General features: G+C 41.0%; 1 protein-coding gene across 1 annotated transcript; it reads right to left on the bottom strand.

The window, feature by feature from the left end:
• Positions 1-1,454: 1,454 nt before the first annotated feature.
• On the bottom strand, positions 1,455-27,840 carry IFRD1 (interferon related developmental regulator 1). Its single transcript, XM_049783378.1, has 12 exons — positions 27,511-27,840; positions 24,659-24,763; positions 24,461-24,545; positions 22,488-22,612; positions 20,045-20,202; positions 15,143-15,193; positions 14,880-15,058; positions 14,691-14,799; positions 9,548-9,682; positions 4,648-4,776; positions 4,060-4,155; positions 1,455-2,345 (listed from the first exon to the last, which is right to left on the bottom strand). The coding sequence occupies exons 1-12, from the start codon at positions 27,611-27,613 to the stop codon at positions 2,256-2,258; spliced, it is 1,365 nt and encodes a 454-aa protein (XP_049639335.1). The 5' UTR covers positions 27,614-27,840; the 3' UTR covers positions 1,455-2,255.

Raw genomic sequence — 27,840 nt, 5'->3', positions numbered from 1 at the left:
CGGAATCCCGTATGGTCCCCCCCAAGCTAGGAGCGATTTCTGAGCACATAGCCAGGAGTAACCCGAGCGTCACTGGGTGTGGCCCAAAAAGCAAAATAAAAAGTCCAAGTCCTTAAAATGTCACTTATATTCTAATCTATGAATTTAAAATTTTAGATAACACCTGGTGGAGGGTTCTAATTCACTGGAAATAGATAACACAAATCAGAGCTCAGGTTTTTATTTGTTCTCTCAGCTGTTATTCCCATATGGCAGCTAATGATTTGCAATTATGGGATACATCAGATTATCAAATTACTAAAGCTGGAAGGTATGTTAAATATCTTTGATAATTTTGGGGAGAATTGTTTTTTTTGGTTTTTGGGCCACATCTGGTGACTCAGGAGATACTCCTGGCTTTACACTCAGAAATCACTCCTGGCTTGGGGAACCATATGGGATGCTGGGGGATTGAACCACGGTTCATCCTGGGTCAGCTGTGTACAAGGCAAACACCCTACCACTGCACCATCTGTGGCCGTATCTTTCATAATTTTTGATGCCTCTTTCTACAACATATACTGTCCCCTACTCATATTTCATTACCATCTTCCACACTAATAACTTGGTGGGCAGGGCAGGATTTGGACCACATCTGGCAGTGCTCAGAGCTTTGCACTCAGAATTTATGGTGGAGCTCAAATGACCATATGGGATATCAAAGATTGAACTTGAGTTGGACATATGCAAGGCATCGAGCACCTTATGTTCTATCCAGCCTCCAGAATGTACAAATTCTAAATTACATGTTGCGTGTAATCTTGACAGTTTCCTAAAAAAATTCCAATGAGCTGCTAAAATAAGTTTCCATAGTTAAAAAAAAAAAAAATCACCTCAGGGGCCAGTGACTTTTTGTAAAGGGTTAAGACAAATAAATGCCTTACATAAAGCCAGTCCTGGCTCAATGTCCAGGACATTTCCAAAACATTGCAGAATACATTGCTGTTGTGCTCCCAGCACCAGGATTCCTGGGAGGGGTCCATGGCCACAAATTTATAAACACCTCCAAACCAGTCAAAAGTCACTTTACAAAAAGCACAGAGCTAGCTCAATAAGCACCCATTGCATACATATAACTGGAGTTATTATCCCTCCATGTGACCCGCTGAGGATCACTGGAAACAATCCCTGAGTAGAGCCAGTAGCCCCTGAAGTCCCCAAATACAAACCCAATAGATTGCTATCCTTTTCCCCACACATATGTTCATGTTTCTAAACTACACCCTCATCTGGATTCATTCTAGGGCCACACAAAGTGTGCTCAGGGGGCTACATCTGGGCTGGTGATGGGCTTCAGAAAAAAAACTTCCTGCATGCAAAGCAAGCACCGTAGACCATGGATCAACCTCTCTAGTTGCTGGCTTCAATATTAGAGCTCTATCAGATACATTTTCCTCCCATTAGAAAAGAAGCACTTTTTTGAGTGAAAAGATCTTTATTTCAAAGTAAAGCACAAAAAGTCACATACAGAAGATATAATTAGTGTCCCCATTTGTGGGCAAATGTGGCAAACAGGCAAGTGTTGATTGAACACTAACTCCCTCCAAAAGACGGACTCGATTTGTAAGATCTGGTATGATTCCTTTTGTTGATTTCAATAACAAAAGTATTAGTATTTAGATGTAAAATTACAGGGACTTTCCCAGAACTAGTTCCCCCAAATGAGCTGAGAGCCCATTTGTTTAAAATCTTAAATTTACATTATATTGGACCTATTATTGTAACCACAGTGTAAGAAGTTCAGATCTTTTTTTTTTTTTTTGCTTTTGAGTCACACCTAGCTGTGCTCAGGGGTTACTCCTGGCTCTATGCTCAGAAATCACTCCTGGCAAGCTCGGGAGACCATATGGGATACCAAGGATTGAACCCAGGTCAGCTGCATGCAAGGCAAATGCCCTACCGCTGTGCTATCATTCCAGTCCCTCAGAATTGTATTTAATAGATTTTTAATCAAGAAAAATAGCCTATTTTGCATTTATCATAAATAGGAAATGACCAAACATTACAAACACTTTATCATGTTTACTGATTATATTTACAGAATATTCAATCATTGTAACCCTCCATTTGCAATATTTTTACATAAATATAACCCGTGCTACAAAATCTATGTTGACCCAAGATAAAAATTGTTTTACAGAGTTTAAATATATTAGAAGTTACAAAAAAAATAAAATAAAAACTGGAAATTAGAGTAGTCTTCAAGTGCAGAAAATCTAGAAGAATTCTCCCACGTCTGCTCTCTTATCTCTACATTTGCTTCGAGCTTTTGTTCGGGCTTTAAAAGCTGCAGAATTATACAAATGCTAAAATGAAAAGAAAATATTCAGGTGAGCCCAAAACTTGAAATCCTTAAACAAATAAATCATAAAGGAAGAAATTAAAACCTAGGGGCTATACTTTGCAATGATCCTGGGGACCCTGGGGATACGACCAGTAAAGGGAGTCAAGGATCCCCTGAGCTCCAGGGATCACAACATCTGACTCATCTCTCCAGCCCTAAAAGTTTATGAATCGTACCACAGGAACCAAGGAGATAGCACAAGAGCTGAAGTGCAGGCTGTGAGACCCCTGAGCACTGTACCCAAGCCTCCAAGTACAGCTGTGTATGGGGCCCCTAAACCTAAAACAAAATCAACCAACCATGCTGTCTATGAAAAGTGAAATTCCATTGTATATAAAAGGAAAATTTTAATTGTAAAACCTAATGCTTTCAATTACTTGAGTTATGTGCTTTCATTCAATACTTCAAATGAAGAATAAAAAAAATAATAGCTTTAGAAGTTGGTAATACAGATCAAACTTATAATTTGGCTTGTATTTTGAAAATTTATCAGAAAAAAACTCAAGTCACATCCACTCAGATGGAAAAGGATCAATAATAACAAATGTTTCTAACCTAGAAATTAGAACCATCAAACAATGCCCCACTATGAGAATTTATAGTCATTCTGTAGAAAAGTTTGGTGGATGCTTAAATTTTTTTTTTTTTTTTTTTTTTTTTTTAAATTTTTATTTTTAATTATGAGAACAAGGGTGCAAAGTAAGAGGACAAGGTAAAGTTACAGTGGAAGGACAATCACCCATAACATAATTCTCAGAAGTCCCCTTGCTGATATATTAACTTTGAAATTTCAGCCAAAGAACATTAAGATAAATAACACAGAATCCATGTACAATTACTTTGTCCCTCAAGTCCCCAGATTGTAATACATTATAATATTTCTTAACAGTACACAAGGCAATCTAAAGCCATAAAACTTACGTAACTCGGATGCTTAAATTTTTATCTGGTTTTGGTTCTCTAGTATTTAAATATGGCTGTTCTTTTGAGTCAAATCAAGTGGTGGTGGGGCAAATCCCAACTCTGGGACCTGGGCTCTTAGGGAGTAAACCAGGCCTCCTATATACAAAGCATTCACTTATCACTGTGAGCTATTTCCCAACCCTGTAGCTTAAAATTTAAAAATAAAATGGCTATGTAACTCAGTAATTTCACTCCAAGGTATTCAGCTCAATGAAATAAGAAGCTACAATTAGCTTATTGTTATGAGGAATATTATCTGGCCATACTATCTGAGCTGTGCTTAGGGATTAGTGCTGGTCTGTGCAGAGGGACAGAGTGCCATGATCAGCCATGATCAAGCCAGGTTCAATGCAAGAACATAAACCCCTGTACTACCTACCTCTCTCTGATCCCAAACATGGTATTCAATAAAGTACCCCCCCCCACTTTTAATACACAAATGTTTATAATAGTGATCTTCACGGAGTCCCAAAATATTAAACATTAAAATATTAAAGCTGAAATGTAAAACTACACAAATGGAAACAATATAAAAACAATTCATGCTAAGAGGGTAAAACTTTTAATACACAATTCAATCAAGTCCAGCTATTATGCCTAAATGAAACATCACAAGCCCCCCCACCTGCCCCACTCCAGCCACCCAAACTCACAGCTAAAAATCAGTATGGTAGACTCAAACTTCCAAGTCTACTTTGCTTTAATACACCTACCCTTTCAAAACGAGGAATCTTCATTGTTTTAAGTGTTGCAGCATCAAGCATCACAGGTGGTCCGAGTTCAAATACATTGCGAAGGAATTCATTTGACTTGAGTAAAAGAAAAAGGGAATAGGCTGTTTTGTTTTTCATATTCTTTTATAAAGTGAAATTTAATGGATGTTACGTGAACCTGATAAATATGAACTTAGGTCATGTATTTTCTACTTCTCTTATTTTTAATCTTTGACTACATAGGGTGTTCAGGGTAACAACAAAATGCTGGGGATGGAACTCGGGGCTCCCACATTCAAAGCACATATTTCAGCTCTTTGAGCTCTCTGCCCTCCCTGCCACTTTGTTTTTCATGAGATAAAGTATTTCTAGATTCCTTGAATCCAAGATCATGCCACACTACTTGCTTTCAAACAAGAGACTTATATAATGCAAAAATAAAATAAAAATTTTAATTGTGCTCTCAAAAATTAAATCTACTTAATCCATATCCTGTTGAGAGCATTCTATATATTCAATGAACTCAAAAACTGAATAAGTGAACCAACTGCTCCCTAATTTAAAAGCAAACATCTATTATCCACTTACCTGCAAGTGATACTGCATCCCAGATCCAAGAACCTCCTTAAAGGTATCATAGGTATGTTTTTTGACCCAGCAATCAATGTACATCCTTTCAGGACCAAATTTAACCGTTTCTGTTGGAAAATCCCGTTCCTAGACAATCAAAGAAAAAGATGTATAAAATGATTTAAAACAGCCTAAGGAGATCCTACATGAACTCAACTTTCTAAAAAAGCCACAGAATAAGATTAGAATTTTTACATGACAGTAAGATACTCAGAATGTTATAATAGAGCCTGTAAAACAAAAATTCTTTGATGAAAGAACTCAACATATCAGACCATAACTGTCTTATCATCTTCATCTACCCAATTCCTTTCTGTCTCAGCAAAATGTATGATTACAGACTGGTGTGTGGTTTGGGCCAGTAATTCAACCTGTCTGGGTATGCTCTATTGCCTGCCAAATGGAGCCACCCATACCAATACCAGAGGGTTATTTTAAGTGTGAGACAGAGCATCCATGGAAGACAGTCAAGTCTGCTATAGCAGTGCAAAAAGAAAAGATTATAGGACCAGAGTAATAGAACAATTAGCAGGGCATTTGCCTTACACGTAGCCAAACCAGATTCAATTCCCAAAATTCCTTATGGTTCACCAAGAGTAATTCTTGCATGCAGGACCAGGAGTAACCCCTAAGGATAGACAGGTGGGACCCAAAATCAAACCAAAAAGCAGTCCTTATTTCGTAAAACCTAAGACACCAGGAATGAACTCATGCATACTTCTCTACTTCTCTTTCCTAAATCAGAGATTTAGATTCATACCCTTTGCCCCCTTTCATAAGTCACTATGTATTCAAATAGGCCTCACTGGTTCCTTCTATTAAACTGCCTCAAGTACCTGAAACAATACAAGTATCGCCCCTATCCCCATAATCTAGGGATCAATTATCTTCCCTTCCCACAATATACATATGGGAAAAAAAGAGTCAAACACACCATCTATTCCAGGGTCTCAAACTCAATTTACCTGGGGGCCACAGGAGGCAAAGTCAGGGCGAGGCAGGGCCGCATAAGGGATTTCGCTTACCGAATATTCGCAATAAAAAATCGCAAAAAATCGCATCAAACATTTGCATACCCCGAACAGAACTGCTTGGGGTACGCGAATATTTAGTGTAATTTTTTTCTTACTAATGAGATTTTAATTGCGATTATTCGGTAAGCAAATAATCGAGAATACTGCGATATTTGAAGGCCGGCCACGGGCCACAAAATGTTGTACCGAGGGCCGCAAAGGGACTGCGGGCCGAGAGTTTGAGACACTTGATCTACTCCTACACTTCCCAATACCACCTCAGTCTGGCTTTTTCCCAGCCCTCGAAGATACTGCGATACTTGAAGGCCGGCCACGGGCCACAAAATGTTGTACCGAGGGCCGCAAAGGGACTGCGGGCCGAGAGTTTGAGACACTTGATCTACTCCTACACTTCCCAATACCACCTCAGTCTGGCTTTTTCCCAGCCCTCGAAGATACTATTCTTGCAAAAGTCACAAATGTACTAATCAAATCCAACTGACACTGATCTTACTACATAGCCTAGCTGCATTTGGCCAGATTCAACAGTGGGTTTAGATTCAATTTTGCTAATTACTGTTCTCAAACTATTCTTTTGTTCACAATTTTTCCTTAAAAGATCATATTATTTAAAAATTAACAGAACTGATGGGGGCCAGAGCGATAGCACAGCAGTAGGGCCTTGTACATGGCAGACCCAGGATGGACCTGGGTTCAATCCCCGGCGACCAATGGTCCCCCAAGCCAAGAGCGATTTCTGAGTGCATAGCCAGGAATAGCCTCTAAGCATCACTGGGTGTGCCTCTCCCAAAAAGAAACAAAACCAAAAAAATAACAAAACTGAAATAAAATGTCAAATAAAATATCCCGATCAAAAAAATGGGCAGAGGATCCGAACAGAATACCCAAATACATAGAGATGGGCAGGCCAATGGAGACATGAAAAGATGCCATTCTGTTATAAGGGAGATGTAAATCTTATTTATTAAGCCATCATCTCACAGCTGCAAGAAAGTCTATTCTTCAAGAGAACATGAGATGAAGAGAAGGAAACAAAACCATGAGCCTCATGCTGAGTGAAGCCAGAGAAAAAAAGGACCAATGCACTACATGATTTCATCAGATGTGGCTTGTCAGGAAAACAAATGGATGAACTGAATAAAACAAAACATTTGGACTGTGAGAACAATTAGTGATTGCTAGAAATGAAAAAGAGGAGTAAATCAAGACAAATGTGAGGTGAAAGATGGAACTGGACTTTCAGCAGAGAAGTTAATAGAGTATATCACATGCTGGTTTTTAACGATGTTAAACTGATGATATAATGTAATGTTACAACAAACAAAAATTAACATAATTGTATGTCAAAAGCAACTAATAATTAAATGCTTGCCGACTTAAGGTATATGAACTTATATAAATCACTGGCTTTGGGATGACAATAAGCAGAGCGTCAATATCAGACCTAAACTGGATGTTTCCTGGGGGTGACTAAGACCACTTAGCTGAGAACTGCTGGTTCAGGCTCCCCAATTGGCAGTACTAATACAATTAGCCAACATTAACCACAAATACCTTAGATCCTAAGCATTTCTATCTTCATTTATACTGTTGACTTTTCTTTTAGAAAACTAGATTTATAGTCTGAAGAGATAGTACAGTGAGTATGGCTCTTGCCTTGTACACAGACAACTCAGTTTCAAACCTTGGTATTCCATATGGTCATCTGAGCATCACCAGGAATGATCCCTGAGTACAGAGCCAGGAGTAAACCCCTGAAGAACCACACATGTGGACCAAAAACAAAAACATTAAAACTAGATTTATATCTCATGGCCTTAGATTGCTTTGTATACTGCTAAGAAATGTTATAATGTACTATAATTGGGGGACTTGTGGACAAAGTAATTGTACATGGGTTCTGCCTTATTTTTCTTAATGTTCTTTGACTGTAAGTTCAATATTTAGGCATCAGCAAGGGGATTTCTTTTAAGAACTGTTTATGGGTGATTGTCCTTCCACTGTAACTTTACCTTCTCCTCTTTGCATCATTGTTCTCAAAATCAAAAAAAAAAAAAAAAATCAAAAAAAAAAAAAACTAGATTTATATGAAAGTAGTTCTTAAGTAGGGTACAGACAAGAACACAAAACATTTTCAAATTTGGGTCTGAATGGATCCTCATTTTTAAAAAAAAAATTTCCATTCTAATTTTTTTGTTTTTCAGAGGTGCTCAGGGACCACTCTGAGCTCAGGAATCTTTCTTGGCAAGGCTCAGACAACCATACACGGTGCTGAAGACTTACCCTGGGTCAGCTGCATGCAAGGCAAGCACTTTACCTGCCATACTATCTTCCCAGGCCCCCATTCTAAATTCTGATAAGCTTAACATGATGACTCCTTTTTTTTTTGGGGGGGGGGGGGTTTGGTTTTTGGGCCACACCCAGCGGTGCTCAGGGGTTACTCCTGGCTGTCTGCTCAGAAATAGCTCTCCTGGCAGGTATAGGGACCATATGGGACACCGGGATTCAAACCAACCACCTTTGGTTCTGAATCGGCTGCTTGCAAGGCAAATACCGCTGTGCTATCTCTCCGGGCCCAACATGATGACTCTTGCATGTACATATGCTCCAGTCCTTAAGCATTTCCCAGACTAAGAATATTTCTCAATCTGATCAATTCAGAAAAGTGGGAAAGAAAAAAGAAAAAAGTGGGAAAGGGGTAAGAAAACACAGTACAGCAGGTTCTTGTCTTGTACCACTTGTGGTCTACTGAGTTCCACCAGAAATAATCCACGAGCACAGAGCCAGCAGTAAAACCTGAGTAACCCAGGTATGGCCCCAAAATGAAAAGGTATTAAAACTGGGATTCAGGCCGGAGAGATAGCATGGATGTAAGGTGTTTGCCTTGCATGCAAAAGGATGGTGGTTCAAGTCCTGGCATCCCATATGGTTCCCCGAGCCTGCCAGGAGTGATTTCTGAGCGTAGAACCAGGAGTAACCCCTTAGTGCTGGGGTGTGACCCAAAAACAAACACAAAAAAACCCTGGGATTCACTATAGTAAGACTGCCCATATTCTACAGTACTTTAACTATTCATTCAAATCTCCGTATTTTTGAAAACTGATCTACCATTTAGCTTTAGACAATTATGAGTAAAATTAGAGGAAATTAGGCATCTGACAACAATCTTATTTTAGGTAGTCATGTGCAAATACTGGAATCAATTATTTCAGTTCAGCATTTGTTAGGTAGGGAGAACACAAAAGTTTTTGCTTAATGATACCCAAGAGGAAGGTAAAAAACACTCCTCACAAAATACACTGTATTACATATGTACTGGAATAAGGACAAATATACTAGTGAAATACATTTCTTGTCATTTTTTTAAAGGATCCCCTGGCAGTGCAAGGGTAGAAGGAAGTGACATTACAGGCAGTGCTCAAAACCCAGAGGCTGGGTTTATACTACAAGAAGTGCTACTTCTTGTACCAAATCCCTTGCCATCATCAAACTCCTTTTGATTACAGCCAGCAGTGCTCAGGGTTGTCCTTATGCAATTCTGGGGATGGTACCTGAGTACAAGCAAAGCCTGCACTCAGCCTGATTAAGACCTATCTCTAGCCCCATTTTCTCAGAATTTGTTTTTGTTGGTTTGGGTTTTGATTGACTGATAGACAGATAAATACATACAGTTTATTTAAACAGACAGATAGATGCACTTTCACTTATGTCATTAAAACTTTACTCAGTCTTAAAATGCGGGGCATTGTTATTCTGGTCAAAGGTTCAGTTCAGTCAACAGAATGACCCAAAGTCAGTTCACACTGTCATAAATAAAGGCCTACCTCTACAGCTCTTAAGATGTCCCTGAACACGGACCGCTGCTTGCGCTTGTCCACTTTGGCCCGGTGTTTATTCCCATCTGTAGACAATGCCCGAAGCATCTGAGTCAAGGACTCCATGTCTTCAAAAAAATAGTCCTGCCAGAAAAAAATTTGGTTAAGATTTTGTTGTTTCACCCTGCCCTCTCAGGAACAATCCACCTTTGAAAATATCCAAAGATACTGTCTAGAAGCAATACAAATCCTCTCACTGTTTAGGCACACAGGCAAAGGTAGATACCACATAATAGGCAAAAATTCAATCCAGAATTGCTGGCTGCAAGATAATATTCCTGCAAAAAACAATGAACATTCCCTTTTCAAGTTTATCCTGTTACATTCAACAAATGCCTTTCAATTCCTGAATTCAGAACCTGACTGGAATTTCAGAGCAGTTCAGGGTGAGTCATATACACATTCCAAACTGCTTCTCTCACTGTTGCCCTAGCGACAAAAGCACAAACTGCCAAAGTCACAAGTTCTAACTCCAAAAGTACAGTTACTTAACTAGCAATGTTTTTTAAAGCATCTAACTTTTAACCCACTGGCACTGCTTCAAATAAACAAGACATTTCTATAGTGGCACAACTCAAGTTAAATTATTCAAGTTAAGAAGTCACAAGATTAAAGATAACTATCCTAACAATGAGAATGTATGAGGGAAATAGAAAGCCTGTCTAGTGTACAGGTGGGGGCGGGGTAGGGAGGAGGGAGATTTGGGACTTTGGTGGTGGGAATGTTGCACAGGTGATGGGGGGTGCCCTCTAATATGACTGAAACCCAACCACAATCATGCTTGTAACTAAGGTGTTTAAATATTATTTTAAAAAAAAAAAGGTCACAAGATGTATTACCATTTGCTATCCCCTTGAGGATAATAATGGTTTTCTTTGTTACAGTTTAAGTAATCAAATTCTTTAAGAAATCTCTTTATCCTGGGGCTGGAGTTAAAATGCAGCTGGTAAAGCATTTGGCTTGCTTTAGGCTGATCCAGGTTTGATTCTCCACATGCCATTGAGTTCCTCAAGTCCTCCAGGAATAATTCCAGAATACAGAGCTAGAAATAAGCACTGATCACTGCTGGGTATGGTTTCTCCTGCTACAGACAAATCTCTTTGTCCAGACTATTTCTAATTCTTGGCAATCTATTTATTCTGCTTTCTAAGCAGTCCTCAGAGGGTCCCAGGACCATTCCTGCAATTCTCAGCCTGGGTGGCTGACACCTGATATACTATTGCTCATTACAGCAACAGACTCTAGGGCAGGGGTCTCAAACTCACGGCCCGAGGGCCGTTTGCAGCCCTCCGAGCAACACTTTGTGGCCCTGTCCTAGAGGAATCTTTTTTTTGTTTTGTTTTGTTTTAGTTGTTTGGGTCACACCCCCCAATGTTCAAGGCTTACTACTGACTTTGCACTCAAGGATCACCCCGACTTTGCCTCCTGCGGCCCCCAGGTAAATTGAGTTTGAGACCCCTGTGTCTAGGGTCATCCCCAGTCATGTTCAGGGGACCATGTGGTGCCTTAATTTAAACTGCTCAATTTATTCCTCAACCTCTTAAAATTTACAGTTTAAATAACATTAAAAACTAAAAGATGGGGATCAAGACAGTTCAAAGGACAAGAGTACAGGTTTTACATATAAGAGCCTGGGGTTTGACACCCCAGCACTGCATGATCTGAGCACTGCCAAGAGTGGCCAAACAAGAACCCACTAGGGGCTGAAGCAAGTAGGGCACTTGCCTTGCATGAGGCAAACTAGATTCAATCCCCAAGCACCAACAGGAGTAATTCCTAAGCGCAGAGCTAAGAGTAACCTCTGAGCGCTGCTGGGTGTGACTCAAATACCAACAGGAAGGGTGAGAGGAAAACAGGGAGACATTGGTGGTGGAAATATATACTAAAGGTTGTTGTACATTGATAACTATAACTCAATCAACAACTTTATCTGTGAAAAAATTAGCTGTTATGCATAACCTTGTAACTACAGTATTTAAATTAAAAAAATAAAAATTTTAAGAAGTATGGGGCCAGAGAGATAGCATGGAGGTAAGGCGTTTGCCTTTCATGCAGGTGGTCATCAGTTCGAATCCCGGCACCCCATATGGTCCCCCTGTGCCTGCCAGGAGCAATTTCTGAGCCTGGAGCCAGAAATAACCACTGAGCACTGCCAAGTGTGACCCAAACACACACACACACACACACACACACACACACACACACACACACACACACACACACACACACAAGTAACCCAGTTAATAACCCCAAAACCAGAACACACATTCACAAGCCAGAACATAAGCATTTCCATTCCCACTATATTTAAAAAAAATAGTAACAACAACAAAAAAACCACCTTGTAGGAACCAGAGGGAAAGTACAATAGATACGGTATTTACCATGCACATAGCCAACTCAGATTTAATCTCCAGCATTCCATATGGTCCCGAAAACCAACAAGAGTGATTCCTGAGTGCAGAGCCAGTAGGAGTAAACCAAGCCCTCAGTACCACTGGGTGTGGTCCCAAAACAAAACACACACAAAAAAGTCCCTGTAGTTTTAAATTTTGTCACCAGTGGGAGCCAGAACTATAGTACAGAGTAGGATTTTTGTCTTGGGTTCAAATCACTATGTCCCCAACCCCCAAGTCTGCCAAGATATAATCAGTCCTAAATCCCTCCAATTTTGACCCCTGAGCCCTGACTGAACTCAACTAGATCTAGCCCAAAAAACAAACAAAAATGTTGTCACTAGTGGTTAATTATCATTTAACTTACTCTATTAAGAGCAAGCTTTGCCCGGAGAGATAGCACAGCGGTGTTTGCCTTGCAAGAAGCCAATCCAGGACCAAACGTGGTTGGTTCGAATCCCGGTGTCCCATATGGTCCCCCGTGCCTGCCTGGAGCTATTTCTGAGCAGACAGCCAGGAGTAACCCCTGAGCAATGCTGGGTGTGCCCCCCCCCCCCCCCCCGCAAAAAAAGAGCAAGCTTTGGGCTGGAAAGATAGCTCCAAAAGGATGAGTGCATGTTTTGCAGGCAAGTCTCACTTCATCTACTTCAGCCCAGGGGTAATCCTTGAGCACAATACAAAAAAAAACAAGAGGAGATAATAATAATAATAATAATAATAATAATAATAATAATCCTTTTCAATTCCAGGTATTCTTCAAATTGTATAAATAATCATTCACTCTCAAGGAGTATAAATGTAAGGGGCCCAGGAAATAGCAAACAGTTAACTTTGACAACTTTGACTACACCACCAGCATTCTTCCCTTTACTTATTAGTATTATATTCTATTTCATAATTTAGCTTTATCTTTGTCCTTGAGATTTACATTTTTAAACATCTGAATGAGTTCTCCAGGCTATCTGTTATTAACCCAGAGAATGTAAAGATATGGTTATAATATGCATTAAAACACAAATTTTATAAATTTATAATGTAAAATGTACTATTAACTTTCTATAGGGGAGGGAGCCCTACCAAGTAGTCAAGGGGGCAAGATACTTGGCCAACAGAATAACAGTTCAATCTTAGGGCCACTCAGTGGTTGTTTGGAGCAGGGGAACACATTGCCAGATACACATCAAGACCTATGACCAATAGACCTAGACCTAGACCCTGGGGAGATGTATTTCAAAGGAAACTGAACAGCTATTATTATTTCTACTAGCTAAAGGAATAGAAGATTGATAACTGGAACATTAACAAGCTCAATAAAATAAAACTGATTCTGACCCTTGAATTCAATTTCCTTCTTGAAACTCATTTGCTATTATTGACAGCATGAACTTATTTTCCTATATTCAAGTTATTTTAAACATTTTAAGAGCTCTAGAGCAGAATGTTAAGAAATGGAGCAACCCATGGGCCCGGAGAGATAGCACAGCGGCATTTGCCTTGCAAGCAGCCGATCCAGGACCAAAGGTGGTTGGTTCGAATCCCGGTGTCCCATATGGTCCCCCGTGCCTGCCAGGAGCTATTTCTGAGCAGACAGCCAGGAGTAACCCCTGAGCATTGCCGGATGTGGCCCCCCCCCAAAAAAAGAAATGGAGCAACCCAGAACATTAATATTAATTAACCCTATCTAGAATTACTGTTAAATAAATTTTTCATGCTTTTCTTGGCAGTGAAAGGGTCAAACCGAGAGGCTCAACACACTCTCCTGACAATTGCCCTGAGTCACCATTATACCTGATTTCTCAATAATCCAAAAAAGGTTTCACTTAAATACAATTATTTCTCTTAAATGAAAATGCAGATGGGGCTGGGCGGTGGCGCTAGAGGTAAGGTGCCTGCCTTGCCTGTGCTAGCCTAGGACAGACCGCGGTTCGATCCCCCGGCGTCCCATATGGTCCCCCAAGCCAGGAGCGACTTCTGAGCGCATAGCCAGGAGTAACCCCTGAGCATCACCGGGTGTGGCCCCCCCCCCCAAAAAAAAGAAAGAGAAAATGCAGTTAATAAGTTACCCAAGCTTCATGAGAGAACACAAACAAGGGTTACCACAGATCTTGGTTAGCCTGCAACAAGAGGTTTCCTGCAACCCCCATGTAAAACAGGGTACACAGTTTCAAGCAAAGGGATGGCTAGCTGCTTGTGGCAAACTATCTTATCAGCATTCGTGTGTGGACAGTGGGTAATGCAGAGCACATGCCTAATGCCTGTTTCCATCTATGGCTGAGGGAAGTTAACCCTCAGTAGCTACATTCCCCTAACTCCAAACTGACTTTATGTCTGACAAGTTAACAGGCCTGAGTTTTGCTAATTAATTTGTCCCACATCTGAAGAGTCTACATTGTCCAGAAATACTACTCAACTCCTCTACCTAAATGATGTGAGTCTATATAACCCTCAGATGTACAGAAAGCAAAAACTAAATGTGACAATATTATGTTTCAATGCTACTCGATAATCTCTACTGCTTTATGCTTTTAAAATAACTGTTATCACCACCACAAAGAAGCAGGGTAATCAATCCCTGTATTTTTTCACTGGCTATGCTCCAATGTTAACATCCAATTCTTAATTATAGGACAATTAACAATTAACAGAAAACATGGTCCTTCTGATGCCATCTTTTCCATCCATCATCAGATACTCACACTCTCCATTCCTCGGGCCAATTCAAACAGAAGAGCCAAAGATTCACCCACTGCTATTCTCATGTTTACATCATCAGAAGAGAGAAGGCTTGGAAGTTTGTGGAAATGCCTACAAAATAGTTTGTCATTATGCTGTGAACATAACTATGTCAATAAATGTTCTAAAAACATGAAACTCAAAATACATACACCTCGAGCTTCTTCTTCACTTCATTGATTGGGCAGATGGTCAGTAATAATGTCCATGCAAGAAGCGAGCTGATATGAAGCACTGTATTTGGGGTGCTGCAAATAACATTAGTGTCTTTCTCTTTGAGATAGGCTTTGGTGAAGATATTTTCCAAACATTCCAGAGTTGAATACAGTTCCTAATACATGAGAATATGAAATAAGATTAAGTGCCTTCAATAAGAAATGTACTTACAAGTACAGTAAAAAATTATTCTACTTACAGTGATGTCATCTGTGGCAATAAAACTGCAAACACCAAAGCATGTTGCACACTAAAAACACAAAGAAAATAAGTCATCAATGTTTGCTATTTTTTTTTAATCTACATCTTTTACAATTCAGTAAGAAAACTTTCCAGAGAGGAAGTACAGCAAATAAGGTACTTGCCTCGTTCATGGTCAACCTGGGTTTAATCCCCAGCTCTGAGCACTCCCTCCAATCCCACAAAATTTTTCTGAATCATGTAATTAGGTACCAAACATAGTATGAAAAGAAAGAAAATAGACAGAGTTAAAGAAATTCTAAAGTTAAAGAAATTTTTTGTTTTAGACAAAGCTCTTAAGCAAAAACTACTGAAAACTAGAAGGGCAACTACAGGAAAATTTCATTTAAGTATCTTAGGGCTAAAGAGACAGCACAGGGGTTGGGTATTTGCCTTGCATGTGACCATCCTTGGGTCAATCCCTGGTACCCAATATGATCTTCTGAGTGACACCCTGGTGACCCCTGATCAATTAGGAAGAAGCACTGAACACAGTCCAGTATCACCCCCATATCACCCCCAACACTCAAAAATAATGTCTCTGTTAATAAAAGGTACATGAAATTGCTCATAAAAAGGAGGAAAAAAGAATATCAGCAAGTGTAATTAAATATTTTAAGACAACATAAAAGACTGGAGAGAAGAAATTTTTATGAAGTTACTCTTTGCATACTGGGGAAACAAGCCTCCAAGAGGAGAGACTAGCATGGTCCTCTGACTTTCCTTATCTGGCTACCATAGATAATACATACAAAAGACCTACAGATGGGGCCAGGATGCAGGACTAATGCCTTGAGACCTGGATGACTGTACTAGGCAGTGACAGGAACAAAGGAAAATAAATGTTTTTAAGTAACCAATTCTTCCAAGTTTATCTGAACAGTATCATTTTCTTTAAAAATCACTAATGAGGGGGCCGGAGAGGTGGCGCTATAGGTAAAGTGTCTGCCTTGCCAAGCGCTAGCCAAGGAAGGACCACGGCGTCCCATATGGTCCCCCCCAAGCCAGGGGCAATTTCTGAGCGCTTAGCCAGGAGTAACCCCTGAGTGTGGCCCAAAAAAACAAACAAACAAAAAAAAAAATCACTAATGAAGAAACTAATTTGATCAATACTGAAATTTTCACATTAATTAGTTCTCTTATTACAACATTCAAATTCATGTAAAATTAAGTTCTTCAGATTCATGAAGATTCAAATTCAGTTTTTCAAGTCCATCTAAGACAACCTACCACCTTATTTATTTCTATAAAGTAAAACATGCTGGTGTTATTATTTATAATCACTTAACACACCAAATGAAAAGCAAAACACTGAAACCAGGGCCATGGACATGTATATCTCATGTGAGAAAGAGTCGTTTGTAATTATGGTGCTTAAATAAAGATATTTAAAAAAAAAAAAGTGAGAAAGAGCAACATGGCTATCCTATGAGGCCCAGGGGTTGATCCCTAGCTCCAGAAAGTTCCACCAACTTGCCCCTTAAACTGCCTGGAGTGGTTTCTAATCAAAATACCCACAACCTAGAACCAAGCATTATAAAAGCAACAAAAATCAATTACGAGAACAAATGTTTTTACAAACCCTACCAAATCCACCAACAAATACAAAGCACACGACTTTTTTCAGGAGGATCTGTAGCCCACAGAAATCAAAAAAGTTCTTAGAACACCCCCATTGTATTTTTTGGGGTGCCACACCCTGTGACGCTCAGGGATTACTCCAGGCTGTGCGCTCAGAATTCGCTACTGGCTTGGGGGACCATATGGGATACTAGGGGATGGAACCAAGGCCCATCCTAGATTGGTCGTGTGCAAGGCGAACACCCTACTGCTGAGCTATAGCTTCAGTCTCCACCATTGTATTTTTAGAAAGTTAACCACACAGAATACATTGTTAAAATCATTTCCTATGTTTTACTCAAAAGTATTCTATAATCCCCCCCCCCATGCAACCTATTTCATGGTAACCTATTAGAGTTCAAACTTCATGACGTTCATTCAAAATATGCAGAAATCTGCTTTATATAGGATACTCCATAAAGGTCTCAGATCTAATCATATTAGATCTCTGTAAAATTAAGAAAGTAAAAAGGAAACATTAATGTCTGAAAGTCATGTGTGATAGACCTTTAAAAAAAATTTTTTTTGATCTGTGTGTGCATAGAGAGGAACCCTATCCAGTCCCTCGTCAAATGTGGCTTGTGCTTGCTGCAGTGTCTTCCCCAGCCAACTTCTACACAACATCGCAGGCCGATTCCCTACAGTCTCTCACCCATTCTCAGGTTTATGACTGCAAGACCCTCTAGCCCTCCTTATCAACCCTCCTCTACCCAAACTTCAGACACTAGATATTTTAATTTATATATTTCCAGGTAGACTGGACCTACCACTTCCTTCTCCTAAAAAATATAAAGCTCAAATCTTAGTTGAGGGCAGAAGTGATAGCACAGCAGTAGAGGATTTGCCTTGCATGAAGCCGACAAGGGATGGGCCCCATACCTTCCCGGTCCTGAGACTGCCAAGAGCAATTTCTAATCACAGAGCCAGAAGTAACCTATGATCGCTGCTGGTATGGCCCAAACTCAGTTTGAAACTCAAACTGGTATGGCCCAAAACTCAGTTGAACAAACAAATGAATTAGTTTGCAATATTTTTAATCATACTTAGATAACCTTGCTTGTTTAGGAAAATAAGCTCTAACAGTAGATAATATCTCTAGCCATCTTTTAAACAATCAGTTCAATAGATCACTTCCTTAAACACTCAGAAACTCCAGCATCACCAAATGGAAAGAACAATGGGAAAACTAAGGAACACTTGCAGTTGGAGATATGGAGAGAAATCCTAGCAAATTTCCAAGTCCACCAGAAGAAGAAAAAGGGAAAGGGAAAGAACAAGTAGAGAGGAAGTTAACAGCAGCAAGCTTTACCACTGTCTTGAAGGAAGCTGCTCTACAAGACTTAGAGGGGAAAAGAGTGCTAAACAAAATAGACCCTAACAGAGTAACACCAAGACATATAGTAATCCAATGGCAAAAAAAAAAAAAAAAACAGAGAATAGACTCTTTAAAGCAAAACCTTAAGTATAAAGGAAAGGACATAAGAAACAAACATCACCCATTTGAAACAATCCAGGCAAGAAAAGTGAAATGACATATTCAAGCTACTAAATAAAAGAAACTTTCAACCTAGAGTCCACTAGTCAGCAATTCTCTCATTTACATGGGAGGGTGGGTCAAAAACATTCTGGGACAACAAAGAACTCGCAACATTCACACTAAACAAACTGACTCTAAATAAACTACTCGAAGATCGATTACATAAACCAAATACCCACCTGTAACAGCAACTCTACACAATACAATGGCACAACAGCCCTTTCTGTCAAAAATTTCCTTAAATATCAATGAACTAAACTCTCCAATCAAAAGGCAGAGTAGTGGATTAGATCAGAAAACAAAACCCATATGATAATCTTGTCTTTTGTGGGTTGTGAACAATGAGGAGTGCTAAGAGATTACTTTCAGGTTTATATATGAGGAACAGAGTGGTCACTTGCAAGAACATCCCACTGATTTGTTCTGGGCTCAATACAGTTTCTAAGTGTTTTCTAATCATAAACGTTTGTAGCATGATCTTTCGAAAGCAATACATATCTGTACTTCTTTTCTCTTTATTGATATTTTGTTTTTCCAGATGTACTTTAGTGTATAAAAATAAAGTTTTATGTGCTAAAAAAATAAATAAATGTTATTAACAAAACAAACAAACAAACAAACAAAAAAAAAAAAACAAAACCCAGATATCTGCTAACTGGAGGAAACATATTTAAAACTTAAGGATAGACACACGCTCAGAGTAAAAGGACGGAAAACAATTATACAAGCTATTGGGGGTGGGGGGAGCTGGACAGCCATAATAGTGGCAGACCAAACTGCATTCAACCTCAAGAAAGTACTTAGAGACAAAGATGGACACTATTTATTGATCAGGGGAACAGCAGACCAAAAAAGTACTAACTCTGATCAGCATTTATGCACCAAATGCAGAGTAAAATATGTGAGACTTTTGCTCACAAGCCTAGAGAAACATATGGATGGAAATGTGATAGTAGCAGATTTCAACACACCATTATCCACACTAGACATATCCACTAGGTATCGGATACACTCTGGGAACATTGGGGGAGGGAGGTCAAAAACTGGTGGTGGGATGGGGCTGGAGAGATAGCACAATGGTAGGACATTTGCCTTGCACGTAGCCAACCCAGGACAGACGGTGGTTCAAATCCTGGCATCCCACATGGTCCCCAGTGCCAGCCCAGAGAGATTTCTGAGAGCCAGGATTAACCCGAGCGCTGCTGGGTGTGACCCAAAAGCCAAAAAAAAAAAAAAAAAAAAAGAAAGAAAGAAAAAAGATTGGTGGTGGGATTGCCAATTCATTATATGTCTGAAATACAGCTATGAAGGGCTTTGTAAAGCACAATGGTTTCAATAGAATTAAATTTAAAAACAATTTTTTTTCAGTGGCAGGGTGTTTGCCTTGAACAGCCTGGCTGACTCAGGAAGGACGGTGGTTAGAATCCCGAATCCCATACGATAGTCCCCAGAGCCAGGAGTAACGAAGGAGTACCAAGCCAGGAGTAACCCCTGAGCACGCAGTGGTGTGCCCCCCCCCAAAAAAAAGAAAAGAAAAAATTTTGAAACCACATTTGACAGTGCTTCAAGGCTACTCCCAGTTCAGTGCTCAGAGGACGATGCAAGGCCTATGATGGGCCTGGGGTTCCTACATGTACAGCATATATATTCCAACCCTTTAAGCCAACCACCTCCAGCCCCTGAAATTTTAACTTTTATACTTACAGTTTGCCTAGCCTGGATGCTAGCTGTTCCATCACAAATAATTTTCTTTAAGATAGGTCCAAGAGTTTTTAAAACCTCTTCACTTTCAATTCCAGGGCCCAATTGAATACAAAAAACAGATGCTAATACTGCAGCCGAACGCTGCTCATCGCTCTTACCTATAAATAAGCCAAAATGTACTATTACAGATTATTTTCAGAAGACCTAAGGCAGCAATTTACAAAATGTGTTTAGTTTCAAAATAGCATCTGCATTTATGAAACCTATATAAAAGCACCAGGTTTTAAAATACATTGTTAAGCTCAACTTGAAACAGATCTTACTCAAAGCCCAGCTGGACCTCTGAACCAAATCATTTTATTCCCAACCAGATTTCTTCATTTATAAAACAGAGATGAACACTGCTGAAGGGAGGACCAAGTACATTTCTACAGAATCACATTTCAAGCTGTCTTTCATGCATTTATCAAATGCGCAAGTTGCCTTCAATTCCCCTCTCACAACGCATTTCACAGCAGTATTTCACAACGCAATGCTAAGACTTCAGAGTCCCCCTCCACCTCCACTAAAACTTCCCTTAAATAAGAAGTTAAAAATAATGAGCTTTTGGGCATGAGTTAGTTCAACAGGCCTGGCTGAGTGGGGAGCCCAGGGTCACCTGCCAGCACTACAGCAGATCCTCAAGCAGAGAAAAGAGTAATCCCAAGCTTGACCAGGAATGTCCCCCAAACAAAAAGTAAATTGAATTTAGGTTATTACCTAAATTCAGCTGTAATAATTTTTTTGTTTTAATTTTTGTTTGCTTTGAGGCCATATGCAGTGGTACTCAGGGAGTACCACTCCTGGTTCTATTTTTCAGGAACTGTTCCTTGTATGTTCTGGGGGACCATACAGGATGCTGGGGATTGAACCTGGGTTGATTGCGTGTAAGGAAAACATCCAACCTACTATACTCTTGTTCCAGCCACTGGAATAATTTTTTTATTTTTAATATGGAAACAAGGTCACAATCCTATACTCAGACCACACAATATCAGGGACTTAACTCAGGTCTTCCACATGCAAAGCAAGTGCTCTAATCCTTTAAACTATTCTGTTGGCCGTTACATGTTTGTTTGTGCTTCACCCAACCAGGCTCAGGGTTTACTTCTAGCTCTGTGTTCAGGGATCATGCCTAGCCGCGCTATAGGGAAAACATTCAATAATCATCACCACATATATATCCGTAATAAAACAATGGTAACAATAACTTATGGTGAGAAGGATAGCTTATCAGTGGTCCTCAAACTATGGCCCACGGGCCACATATTGTATTTGTACCTGTTTTGTTTCATTGCAAAATAAGATATATGCAATGTGCATAAGAATTCGTTCATAAGTTTTGTTTTTCCTATAGTCCGACCCTCCAATGGTCTGAGGGACAGTGAACTGGGCCCCTGTTTAAAAAGTTTGAGGACCCCTGGCTTAGATGAAAAGGCTTCTAAATACCCATTTTTTTAAGGGATGTAGGAGACAGAAACAAACAGCAGTATTCCAGTTACTCCTCCTTGCTCTGCACTCAAGGAATTACTCCTGGAAGGCTCAGAGATCACATGGGTTTGATTCAAGGGATTGAACCCAGATCAGCCACAAGTTGGAGATGGGACAGTGCACACACCCGGGAGTGCTCAGAAATTACTTCTGGCTCTGCATTCAAGGATTACTCCCGGAGGGCTCTGGAGACCATATGGGGTATCAAGAGATCAAGCCATGAGTAGACCACATGCAAGGGCAAATGCCCTATGCCCAGTACTACTGCTCCAGGCCAATTCATACAATTTAAGGGAACACATATGCTTTCTCCATTTTTGGTGCTAGAAATATTAAAGTAATGCTTTCCATAGGAAAAAAAACTAAGCTAGCATACCCAATCTTTTTTAATTTGGAGAAAAATAGACAATCTTAAATCTTTCTTCAATCTTTTCTTACACACTGATGAGAAAAAAAAAATCTTTCTTCCCCTGGTGTTTGGGCTACTACCCACCCAGAGATACTCTGGGGGTTATTCCTAGCTCTGCACTTAGAAATTACTCCTAGTGATGCTGGGAGTAAAGGAAGGTTTCTGGGACAAAATCCACATCCACCTTTCACCATTGGCCCCAGATTCACTCCCACCCCTCCCCCCAGGCCTGCCTCCTTGACTGGCATTATTTAACACTATGGTTTAATGGTTGGATTTAATGCACAATACAACTCAACTCATCACTCCGTCACTATCCACTACCCACCACCACTCAACCCCCTGCGGCAGGCTTCCTACTGAAGAGGAGTATGGTGTGTGCACTGATGATGATAAAGACATAAGAATAAACCAGTCTTTTAGTGCATTAACATGTTATCGCAAATAAGATAGCAAATCCCTCTCCTTAGTTCTTTTCCTGTGATTCAAACAAAAGGATATTACCTTTTTTCAGGCAGCGTTCAATGCTATCAGTTAAAGTCATTCTTCTTTCCAGAATAAATTCATAAAGCATTTTTGATGCCAATGCATTTTTAATGCCTTCAAGAGCTGCTGTTCTTGTTTTTGCACTATTTACAGCAAAATATAAAGGAAGATAAAGCTGAAATATACTATCAAACATGCTTTCTAAATAAAACAGCTCAAATTTCCTTCTCATGAAAAAAAAATTCCTTTTCAATATTTTCTTATGTTTTTTTTTTAATCCAGTTGCCATCAAGTTATAATTTTCTTTTACAATTTACCTTACCACACCAAAGATCTTTTTTTTTTGGGGGGGGGGGGAGGGTTGGATCACACTCAACAGTGCACTCCTGGCTCTGCACTCAGAAATCGCTCCTGGCAGGCTCAGGGGACCATGTGGAATGCTAGGGATTAAACCCAGGTCAGTCCCGGATGGCCATCACTCTGGCTCCTACATCGAAGTCCTTTTTTTTGGTTTTTGGGTCAAACCGGTGCCACTCAGGAGTTACTCCTGACTCTGCACTCAGAAGTCACTCCTGGTAGACAAGGGGGGACCATATAGGATACCAAGATTGAACCACTATCAGTCCTGGATCAGATGCTCTACTGCAGTGCTATCTCTCCGGTCCCCACACTAAAGTTCTTAAAGCTACTTTATAGTGTAAATTTTTTTATTTTGCTTTACAGTATTAAATTAAAAATTACCTTGTATTTAGTTTCAATGTATAAAATATGTTGCCCTATACTACAAATTTATGTAACAGATTGTTTTTCCAGTATTATAAAAAATTTCTTAAAGTTCATTCCTACCATCTTCTAGGCTTTTTTGTTTGTATACTTTTATTTGCCATACCCCTCCCCCCCTTATGCTGAGAGGAGGGGGGAAAATGTGTGAGGTGTGTACCAAGGCTACATTCAGTGTGGAATGCTAGTGACTAAAACCTTGGGCCCTGAAAAGGTTGTACATCAGTTCTTTGATCTGTCTCCCAAGCTCCATCTTGTGGGCTTTTGGCAGCTTTGTTTGGCCACACCCAACACTGCTCAGGGTTTATTCCAGGAGTGAGTGAGTGAATGAGTGAGTGAGTGTGTGTGTTACCAGGGATCAAACTAGAGATGCCAAGCAATCCTTAAATCTTTAAATCTTTTAATTTTAAATCAGTTTGAGAGCAATTGTGAAAAATAAAAACTAACTAGCTTTGCCCTTTTTCATATCTGTAGTAAATTCTTGAACAAGAGTCTTTTAAAGCAAAATTCAATTGCCCTTTTAGTTGAAGAATAACTTGAAATTTAGGCTGGAGAAATAGCACAGCAGAAGGGCATTTGCCTTGCATGCAGCCAAACCTGGACAGACCCTGGTTCGATTCTCGGCATCCTATATGGTCCCCTGAGCCTGTCAGGAGTGCAGAGGCAGGAGTAACCGAGTACAGAGGCAGGAGTAACCCCTAAGCACCACTGAGTGTGACCCCCCCCCAAAAAAAAACCTTTATATTTAGTGAATTTGGGGAGCCAGAGAGATAGCATGGAAGTAAGGCATTTGCCTAGCATGCCAAAGGACAGTGGTTCGAATCCCGGCATCCCATATGGTCCCCGAGCCTGTCAGGAGCGATTTCTGAGCGTAGAGCCAGGAGTAACCCCTGACACTGCCGGGTGCAACTCCCCCCAAAAATTTTTTTTCAGTGAATTTGATTTCAATTAAAAACAATAGTTATGTGGCTTTGTGCTAAAACAATGACTAATCTGAGTCAATCTAAATTCTAGTGGCATGCTCCTATACACACAGAAAACCAAAAAAACTAGAAAAAGAAACATTTACTTTAGAATAAATAAATTAACAATCAGAACACACACATTTCATGCACAGCAAAAAGAGGCTGATCCGAATAAATAAATAAATAAATAAATAAATAAATAAATAAATAAATAAATAAATAAATAATAAAAAACTTGTCTCCTACCTCTTATCTAGAGTCAGGTCAATGAGACCCTTCAACTTGTACTCTAGGTCTTCTTGAGTTCCTTCCTCATCAAGAACCTCTGGTCCTAAGGAACAAGAGCCAACCACTATAATTTAAGTAGCTAACAGTGTGTATCATAACTATAAGATTCCTTCACCCAAAACCACCAATCTAAAGTTGCAAATTTATAACCCATACCATCTTCAGCAAAACTGGAAGGATCGCTATAACCACTGCAATGACTCATTGTTTCAATCGATGCATCTTCATCACTGAAAGGTTGAACATTTCGATGCTGGCCACCTAGAAGGCAAAAGGAGATAAACAGTAAAATGACACTGTGCTGCCAAATACATAGATCAGCAGATTTCAATTTACTTTAGAAATAAATTAATCATAGCCCAACCTTACGTAAATAAAGGATGATTAAAGAACATATTTATAATTTAAGTCAACCAATGCTCAAGGTAAAAAAATAAAAAATGTTTTGGGGCTGGAGGTACAGAGGTTGGGTTTCATCCGTGGTCCCATATGGACCTCCAAGCCTGCCAGTAGTGATCCCAGAGCACAGAGCCAGGAGTAAGCCCTGAGAACTGTAAGATGTGTGCCAAAACTCCAAACCCAATAAATATGTTTTAAAACAAGTTAGGCCAGAAAGATAATAGAGGGTAAGACGCTTGCCTTGCCCATGGCCAACCGGAGTTGATCCCCGCATCCCATATGGTGGTCCCCTATACATTGCCAAATAAGTAAATAAGTAAACTTGCATGAAACGTATATGCATGCCTGATACATATACAAAACAGATCCATTCACCTTGTGGCCTAAGTCCCATTACTAAGGGAGCATGCACTCTACCAATTCATCTTAGAGGTTTCCTGACTAATAAGTTTGGTCTTTCAGAATGTCTTACAGGGCCCAGCGTAAAGTACAGAGAGTAGAGCATTTGCCTGACACAAGGCCAGCCAGGGTTATATACCCTGTATGCCATATGGTACCCCAAGCACCACAAGGAGTAGTACCTGAGCACAGGATTATCTACAGAGGCTGGAGTGATGGTATAGTGGATAGGGTGCTTGCTATATATATGCCCAACTCGGAATCAAATACTGATATCTGAATCCCACCATGAGTGATCCCAGAGTATAGAGTGGTCAGTCCTGAGCACCACTAGGTAATACCAATACCCCAAAAAAAGTTGAACCTCATTCAGAAGGTTCCAAGTTAATAAGCCCAATGTAGACTTCAAAAGATATTCTGAGTGCAGTTTTATAAACAAAATAACTTCCCATTTGCGTATACATGTGAAAATCCAGTCAGTGTATCTTTTGCAATAGTTGTTGAAAGATCAATGAACCTCTCGGTAAAAATCAAAGGCATTTCCTACTGCCAGAGAAGGAAATTGCAGAAGGGTATATAAAGACCTGTTGGAAATTCAAGGAAGCCAGTGGTAGAATCTGTTTCAAAAAGACCTCTACTTCCTGCTTTTCCATTGTTCCATCAACAAAGGCAAAATAAACTTAAAAGAATAAAATGAATAAAGCTGGTGGACAAGGAATGGGTGAAGCAATGGTAAAGGTAAGGGAAAACATAAGTGAAGTCACCCTAAAATCTACACAGCATATGCCACCACACACACACCCCTATAAAAGGCCTATTTACACCCTTAATAGGAATGCAATTCCCTGTTGTTTTGAAGTGCAAAAGATCAAAAGATACAAAGGAAAAAATCATAGTATCCAGTCCTATTGCCAAGAACTAAATGTTTGAAAGTCAAAAGTCCCCATGCAGCTTTAAGTCCTAACCAAAATATAGTAAAATTATTGAAATGTTTCCTATCACCTAACAAATATCTACCTTCAAACGAACTAAAGTGCTATTAAGGATCAAGGGGCTGCAGAGATGGTTTCCGAGGTGAAAACTTGACAATATTCTAATATTGAACTCCGGGGATTTCAATCATGATGACTTGAACTCCGGAGATTTCAATCATTATGACTCGAGGTCATTTTACGCAGTTCATTTCAAGATTTCCTATGAGTGGCGGGTGATCTCTAGCAGGAACTTGCGCTAGCAGCGTTTTTCTGCTAACCATATGGTTCGGAGAGAGCCATGAATTCAGTTCAACCTTCACCCATCATCCAACCCACTGAGAAAAAAAAAAAATCTGCAGTCTAGACAAATACAGACAAACAAAACCGTGAACTTGGCACCCTGATGCCAAAGACAAAAAAAAAAAAAAACACCTGCACCCTGATCACCAGTTAGCAGCTGCGCTGCCCTCTGCCCAGCGTGGATGCGGGCTGGGAGGCCGGTAGAACGCTGCACAAAGGGGAATGCGGCGACGGCAGCCAGGGGGAGTGGAGCGCGCCGCGAGCTGAAATGCCTGCAGGTGCCAGAGGGCAGGGACGGAGCCTTAGGGCTGGGGCTGGGGCCTGAGCGCCCTGCACCAGGCCACGTGGGCACGCAGGAGACGCGGCAGGCGGGCGGCAAAAGGCCACACCAGCGGCCCTGCGTCATCCCGCCCGCAGCGCCAGGCCCGGGCCGCGTGACGCCAGAGCGGATCCAGCCCCACTCGGCCTGGCCAGGCTCCCAAGGCACCCGCAGTCAGGGCCAGCACGCACGTCTCTGGCCCCCGCAGCCCCGCCGGAGCTGGAGAGCGCGAGCCACCGCTGCCCCGTGCAGCGCCCACCTCCCCGCAACTTCCAAGCCCGATGCCCTCCCAATCCCAAGGAGAACGAGCCCAGGGACCCCACTCTCCCGCCTCTCCCAGTCCCCCCCCCCCCAGTGGGCGCCAAGAGTCTCAAGCGCGCACGCCAGCCAGCTCCAAATCGCGCGAGCCCGGCGCCGCGGGGCATCCTGGGAATCGTAGTTCCGACAGCCTCGCCGGGCCCCCAGCCGTCGGCAAAGTCCAGGGGGGGGGGAACTACAAGTCCCGCCGTCCCCCAGCATCTCGGGACTCGCCAGACCGGCCGGCAACCGGGATGGATGCCCGCCGCGCGGGGCGAGGAGGAGGAGGCGGCGGAGGAGGATTTTCCCTCCCGCTTTACCTGCTGTCGCCGCCGTCGCAGCAGCTGCCCCGGAGACGCCGCCGCCGCCGCCGCCACTACTGCCGCCGCGGTGCGGAGCGTTCCGCTTCTTGTTCTTCGGCATCGTAGGACGACGCCCGGTGCCGCCTGGAGAGACTCGGGCGGGAGCTTGAGCGAGGATCAGCCGATGGAGCTGCACTTTTTACTCGTGCGTCTGTGCGGCAGGCGGCAGAGAGGCGAGTCTTCTTGGGCTAGCAACAAAGGCGAGAAGCGGCGGGGGGAAGAGTGGGCGGTGGCGGCAGCAAGAATCCCCGTGAAGAGCTGTGAGCGGAAACGATACATGTTTCTCTC

Source organism: Suncus etruscus, chromosome 1, assembly GCF_024139225.1.
Source record: "Suncus etruscus isolate mSunEtr1 chromosome 1, mSunEtr1.pri.cur, whole genome shotgun sequence".
NCBI lineage: Eukaryota > Metazoa > Chordata > Mammalia > Eulipotyphla > Soricidae > Suncus > Suncus etruscus.
This window is presented reverse-complemented; position numbering and strand designations above follow the sequence as displayed.

Coding starts and splice junctions, on each gene's coding strand:
- IFRD1 (XM_049783378.1), bottom strand. CDS start 27,613: ATGCCGAAGAACAAGAAGCGGAACGCTCCGCACCGCGGCGGCAGTAGT. Junction 15,059..15,142: donor TTGCCACAGATGACATCACT/GTAAGTAGAATA, acceptor CTCATGTATTAG/GAACTGTATTCAACTCTGGA. Junction 14,800..14,879: donor GTGAAGAAGAAGCTCGAGGT/GTATGTATTTTG, acceptor ACTATTTTGTAG/GCATTTCCACAAACTTCCAA.